At 62.3% G+C, this 6,915-nt stretch overlaps 1 protein-coding gene across 1 annotated transcript; it reads left to right on the top strand.

Annotated features, from left to right (window-relative positions):
- The first annotated feature begins 4,131 nt into the window (after window positions 1-4,131).
- Window positions 4,132-5,097, top strand: ADM2 (adrenomedullin 2). Its single transcript, XM_006917845.1, has 2 exons — window positions 4,132-4,241; window positions 4,779-5,097. Exons 1-2 carry the CDS (start codon window positions 4,132-4,134, stop codon window positions 5,095-5,097), a joined length of 429 nt encoding a protein of 142 aa, XP_006917907.1.
- Window positions 5,098-6,915: the final 1,818 nt, after the last annotated feature.

The following is a 6,915-nucleotide window of genomic DNA, read 5'->3' as shown; positions in this document are numbered from 1 at the left end:
AGTGATGCTTCGAACATTACTGACCAAAAGCATAGCAATGAATTCACAGTATTGGGTTGATCTTGTTTTTTTCTTAAATATTATTAGGAGCGTCCGCATTGGAGCTGGCCTCTCGCTCCGGGCTCCATGCGGGCTTGGGGCGGATCCCGAGGCTCGCTACCCCGGCACTGTCAGACTGGTGGAAGACGGGAGGGCCTGGCCCTGCCCACGGATCTCCCAAACCCGGACGGAGGAGGAGCCCGAGGGCATCCCCGCCAGGGGCTGCCAGCCTGGCAATGGGGGGAGGGAGCGCCCAGGCTCTGCTCTTGGGGCTCCCAGCCAGAGGAGGGCTCCGGCCCCACTTGGAAGCCCCGTCTAGGTGGAGTGAGACATTTAACACATGTCCTTTAAAAAAAGCTCGCTGCATGTCCCGCCGTGAAGAGCAAAGTTTAAGCCGTGAGGCATCTGGGGGTCCGCCTGCGTGCTTGGAAGAAGGCTATACCACCACCCAAGCACCCTTATAGTGTCCACCACCGTCAAGGCAGGGGCCTGCCAGCGTCTCCTGCGCGGTGGCATGGAGATAGGCAAGGACACACAGAGTCGGGACAGGACACCCAGGGAGAGGAGCTGGAGGGTAGGCTCAGGACTGCCCCTCCAACACAGTGGGAGGGGAAGCGGGACTCGCTTGCTTTTAGATGAGTTTGGAGCTGCAGGAACCCGAGGAGAAGCAAACCACTGACATCCGTGGTCCATGCCCTTGCAGGAACCAGCAGGGAGAATGAATGAAACCAAAGCCCCCACTGGGACCCTGTCCCTGCCCCTGGCCTCAGGCCCAGCCATGACCTCCTCTGCTTCTGTTGGGTGCTGGCTACCTAGGCTCAGAAAGCTTCCTTTTTGGCTTCCCTCCCCGCGCCTGACTTGGTTTTGGACACTCATTCTGAAAGGGGTCCTCTGAACCACACCACCACACCACTGAGCCTGTGCCTGGCAGGCAGTGTCCCTGGCGAGTCCTCAGGCCCAGCGCCTGAGCCCAGAGCTGGTATCCCCCACCCTCATGCCCCACAGAGCAGCCTCCCCAGAGGCACCTTACAGTCAAGGGGAGGTTTGAGGTACCTTCTAGACCATGATCTGCCACTCAAATTTCTGGCCGTCGAGTTTCTGCCCACTGAACTGCCCAGGTCACCCTCAGAGAGGCTCACCCCTGCCTGCCTCCTCCTCTTCCGGGGGGCCCAGGCTTCCCTGGCATCTGCTTCCCCAAGGCCTTCTTGCAGGGGACCCTCCCCAGCCCCATGTCCCCTTGGCTTTCTCCTTCCACCCAGCATGGCTCCCATTGCCTGCCATTCTGCCAATGTTGTTGGTCCCCACCCCTCTCCTGGTTTTCAGTGTACCCATCCGGCACCCTCTGGCCACACACAGCCCTGCCTCTCCTCAGAGCCTGCGCCACAGTGACACCATGGCCTCCGCCTGCTATGGACATCCCCCCACTGCCCAGCCCGCTCATGTGTGGTCAGCTCTCTTCCACCTTGCAGTCTCCCCAACCCTCTACCCCAACGTCCTGTGTCTCAGAGATGACCCCCTGCCCCTCCTTCACAGAGAAAACAGAAGCCATCAAATGGGAGGCCTCATGTTGCATCACCAAACCCCAGGCCCCCCTCTCCCACACCCCACGTCCTCCTCCACCGTCGCCACGAGGCTCTGCCCCCCTCCCCCGCCCGCCTCCCCACCTCTTGGCGTTGGCTATGCATGCCCCCGAATCTTCCCCTTTCTAGGGATTCTTGCCATCAGGACCCAACTCGATGTCTCCCCCCTTAAAACACTCTACTAAACCACCCACAAAGCTGTTTGCCCAGCCACTTGCCACCCTAGCTTTTCTTGCCCGCCTGTGAACTTCTCTGAAGCATCACTCTAGCACGGCCCGCCTCCCGTGGCCCAGTTCCAGGTCTCCAGGGACCCCTCTGCTCTGCTTATGCATTTCCACAGGTGAGCAGCTCCCAGCAGGCAGCCCATCGCTCCCCAGAAGCAGCTTCTCCAACTAAGGATGAATAAAGGGACCCCCTGGGTCCCCCGCGAAGGGCATATGGACAGTTAAAAGTGCCACGAGGTGGGCTGTGCAGGGGCCGCAGGCCTGCAGACCTCACTGAGGCTCGCCTTCACCTGCCCCAGATTAAAACCCAGGGACACAGGCAGTTTCGATCTATATTTTTAATTGGTGGGTGAGTGTCACGGTCACGTTTGTTTTGGGAAGGACGGCACCGGCAGCAGTATGGAGACAGAGTGAGACAAGGAGCGGAGAGGCTGGCAAAGCAGCTGCAGAATCAGACCCGCCCCTAGGGTCCTCTGTCCCTATTTGTCCCTCCAGAGCTGGCATGCCGGGTGCAGCCCTCGCTCCGCACTCTCTGTAGGCGGTGATCACACGCCCCTTGCCTCCCAGAGCCTTGCTGTCTCCGAAACCCCCAAACTGTGTTCCCGTCGCCCTCTCTCCAGCCCTGGCCTGTGAGACTGGAGGCCAGCCAGGGACCTCTGCCAGGAAATCCCCCGGGCGGCTCGCCTCTCTATGCTGTCCAGTGACTCCCTGCGTCAGCAGACAGAGGGCCGACCCTTTCTCTCTGACCCATCCACTCTGTCTGCAGGGCACCCCTCCCACCAGACCCCACACACCGACCTCCCTGCCGAACTCCACTTCGCTAATAGAAATGTGATCACATCACTCTCCCTCCAGCCCACGCTGGTAAAAAACAAACAAACAAACAAATAGAACCGGGAATACCTGCCGATGCCTCCCTACCACCCTGAGGATGTAAACCAAGCCCCTGATCTGCATGCAGTCAATACTCGTGGATTTATTCATCCAGCAAATGTTTATGGAACTCCCACGGTGTGTGTGGCAGGAGGGACGGCGAGTGGCCAGGTCATCCATGATGAGCCCAACGCGCCGAGCATGACCAGGGCAGGGGAAGACAGACGAGGGTGGACAAATGGACGCAGATGATCCAAGAAAGGGGATGATGGGCTCATTGTCCCTCTTAGACCGACAAAGAAAAGCAAAGAACCGCTAACACCAAGTCCATTATCAGTTGACTGTGGATTGGCCCAAGCTTAGTGGAGAACAATTTAGCACTAACTGTTTACAAAAACACAGGCCTTCAACCAGCATTTCCACTTCTAAGAAAGTGTCCTGTAGAAACACATCCGTAAGCTCACGATAGGAGGGTTCTTCTTCCGGAAATTGCCTGACCACTCATTGGTAAAGGATCAATTAAGTAAGTCACAAAACACCAACTATAAGAAAGTTGAGAGGTCTCTATGTCTATACATATTGTAGCTACACATGCACGTGTGTGTGTGTAATGCACACACAGCGTGCCCCCTCAAAACGCACTAGTGCACATGAGAGGAAGGCAGGGGCGGGCACCCACCCGGACCTGCTAGAGGGGTCCGCAGCGGGTGGCAGCACAGAGGTCTCACTTTTCAGTCTGTTTCAATTCCTTACGGAAATCATTTAGTGCTGGGCAGTGGTGGGGGGAGGGAGAGACACAGCTGCTGGGGGTCTCGCAGTTGCCTCTGTGGGAACTGAATGGCCACCTGCTGTGGACGTGCTGCCCATGCCCAAGGGTCACTCGTCTGCCCATTTTGGGGGTGGGACGCCCCCCAGGATGAGACGTGGTAGGTGGAACCCAGCCCTGTTAACTGCGCCCCCCTGCCACCGCCCCCCCTCCGGAACTGAGTCCTTCTGTCTGGGAGGTTGGGCCCCCACCAGGCTCCGGGAAAGTGTCCCCTCCCAGAAGGCTCTGGAAGCGAGGTCTGGCGGCCCCCAGCACTTCCCGGTGGAGTGGGATACCTCTTCCCATGCCATCGGGTTCAGTCACCCCTTTGCTGCTCCCACAGTGCTACCCCGTGGGCAGGACAGGGTGGGAGGGATGAGTGGGGGCGCCGAGGGAGGGCACTGGGCCCGGCGGTATGTCCAGCTCCGCCTTCTCCAGGAAAGACTATTTAGCTCTGGGGTTGCCAGGGACCGGCTCGGTCTGGACCGGGGGCAGGTGCCGGCCTGCCCTCCCCCAACGCGGAGGGCTCCCCACGTGCTGCAGAAGGGTGGCTCTGGGTGGGGGTGGCCCCTGCACCTGCCGGCCCGCTGCCCCGTCCAGCCCCGCTGCCATGGCCTGGCTCCCGGCGGTCACCCTGGGCTGCATCAGCCTCCTCTGCCTGCAGCTCCCGGACGCGCTGCCTCTCCGCCAGGGCAGGAGCTGGCGGCCTGCCAGGCCCAGGTGAGTGGGGCCCAGCCCAGCCCGCGCCCTGGCTGAATCCCCAGAAACCAGACTGCCTGGGCATGCCCAGCGTCGGCCCCCAACTGTCTCCAGTGTGCACCGCTCAGAGAACCCCCTGCCCCACCGCCTGCCACTGGAGCTTACCTCAAGCCTTCAGCAAGTCCCAAGCAGTGCAATAGCCCCCCACGCCCCCGCCCCCATTCTGTGCCTGCTCTCCTACGGCTCTGTGGAGCAAGCAGCCCCTCAACAGGAGAGGTTTGCTAGCAGGTGGAAGGCTGGAGGGGTCCCCAGGCCTTCCCTCTCTCCAAGGGAAGGGCTGAGAGGGGGTCACTCTGGCTCTGAGTGTGGTGGCTCACAGACGCCTGGCTGCCCTTTGTGACCTGGACTACTGGGATGGCTGAGTAGCCAGGACCCAAGGCCTGAGCTCAGAAGGCACTTAGGGCTTCCCCTGCCAGTGCTCCAGGTGGGAACTGCATGGATCTGGGGGCCCTTGGAAGGCTGGGTCGTGGGCTTTACTTCCTCTGTCCCCGTCTGCAGGGGGCCCCCAGCCTGGCTGTCTTCCAGTAGCCTGCAGCCCCAGCATCCTGCACCCTGGCCCGCTGTCCGGAAGCCACGCCAGGCCCTCCACGTGCAGCGGAGCACCGGCCTGGGCCCTGCTGTGGGCCAGCCCCTCCAGAACGGCCCCCGCCGACATCTGGGCCCCCGCAGGCCCAGAGCGCAGCTCCTGCGGGCGGGCTGTGGGCTGGGTACCTGCCAGGTGCAGAGCCTCAGCCACCGCCTGTGGCAGCTAGTCGCATCGGCTGGCCCACGGGACTCGTCCCCCGTGGACCCCAGCAGTCCTCACAGCTATGGCTAGGGGTGGGGCAGCCCATACTTCTGCCTGTTCCAGTTAGACCCTGCACCCCAGTCCCCAGCTCCACCTCGGCCCTCCAGGGCTCCCACAGACAGCACTAGCTTTACTGGTGGCGCAGGCCCCTTAGATGCCCTCGCCCCCCCTCCCCGACGTCCCCCAGGCCCTGCAGCAGCCAACCTGGAATGGCTCTGGACCGTAGACTCACGGACGTGTGTAGCCCCAGGCAGGCCTGTGGGCAGAGTGCTTGTGCCCGGGGCCGTACACGTGCAGAGTGTGCACACTCAGGAGGTGGCCAGCAGCATGACATGAGGAAAAGGGCTTCAGAGGGGGAGGAGTCTGCCCGAGGATGTGCGGCAGGAGTCAGGGCCCCAAACACCCAGGGCCACGTCCAGGCAAGCAAGAGAGAGGAGCCAAGGTGGCCCAGCGTGGCCCCCTCTCTGTGGGTGCCCACATTGTCCGATTACATCCAGCCTGGATTGCACGGCTGGCCGCCCAGCTCCTCCGCCCCGAGCTCTGGAGACCTGGAGGGCAGCGGGAGGGGCCCACTGTGGTCTCCGGGGCCAGGTGAGGGAGGGCAGCCTTGCCAGGAACTGTGCTGCTCCAGTCGCAAAGGCCATGGTCACGAAGGAGACCCCTGCCCGGACGCCCTGTGGGGAGCTGGGGAGCGGCAGTGGGGGTTCAAGAGCCACACTGGGGCCTTCTGGGACAGAGCAGGGCAGAATGTGCCCCCCCACCCACCCACCAGGGCGGGGCGGGGCTGTGCGGGGACAAGCTCTTGCAACCCGAAGCTCAGTTAAATCGGAACCCACCGTCACATCGAGGGGATCCAAGGGCGGGGCTCCACAGGCTCCTGACGCCCACTCTGCCCAGTGGGCTTGCCGGGTAACTGGGCAGGGCGCTGGCCGCGGGGATGAGAACAAGGTGTCCGGCCTGCGTGCACAGTCGTGGCGTGTGTCCCTCCAGTGGGCAGTCGGCCGTCTCCAAGGGCTGGCACCCCACGCCACACGGGCAAACACTCATTCAGAAGTGATCTTGTCACTATTTGCCCATGTCGCCCAGTCAGCTCCCCGGGTGTTCAGAGGGGAGGCTGTCATTATCCCAACTCTGGGGGCAGAAACTGTAGCCACAGAGGCCAGGGACAAGCCCACGGTCACTGCAGTACCTGCCCACAGAGCCCAAACTCAGGATCACCAGCAAGCAGCCTGGATCACCCAAGGGCAGGAGGGTCCTGGAAGGGCCCTTCCCGGCTCCACTCCCCTGCTCACTGTCGTAGCCCAGGAATCACCTGGCCAGGGAAGATGCCTTCCCTCCGCTAGGACCTGAGGGGACAATTCAGGCTGGTTCCTGCCCCGCTAGAGACCTCCGTGAACAGAGAGACAAACTGAGGACTGCAGGAGTCCCCAGGGGAAGGAGCTAAGGGTGCCCAGATCCCAAGCCCGAGGAGGCATTGGTGTGGCTGGGCGAGGCTGCCCAAAGCACTAAGGGAGGCTGGAACCTGTGGGCCGGCCTCGCAGCCACGTGCCCGTGGTCACCGGAGGGTGTCAGCAGAGGCAGGCAGGGAGGGTGCGCAGTGAGGACGAGGTGCCAGGGCCTGGGGCGTGAGGGGAAGGAAGGGTCCAGTAGGGCCACGCCAGGGCAAGTCAGGAGCTCAGCTCTGCCAAGACCCTCCCCAGCTCCTGGCCCCGGGCGAAGTCCTGGGCCTGAGTGTGGTCTGGCTCTCCGGAGGATGTCCCTCTGTCCCTCTGCTGGGAACCAGGCCTGAGGATCGCACCTCACTCCTCGCCAAGGCGCTCCCCAAGCCTTGGGCCCTTCCCGAGCCTT

Source organism: Pteropus alecto, unplaced genomic scaffold (genome assembly GCF_000325575.1).
Source record: "Pteropus alecto unplaced genomic scaffold, ASM32557v1 scaffold118, whole genome shotgun sequence".
Taxonomy (NCBI): Eukaryota; Metazoa; Chordata; class Mammalia; order Chiroptera; family Pteropodidae; genus Pteropus; species Pteropus alecto.
Note: the sequence above shows the minus strand (reverse complement) of the source record. Positions and strands in the feature narration are given on the sequence as shown.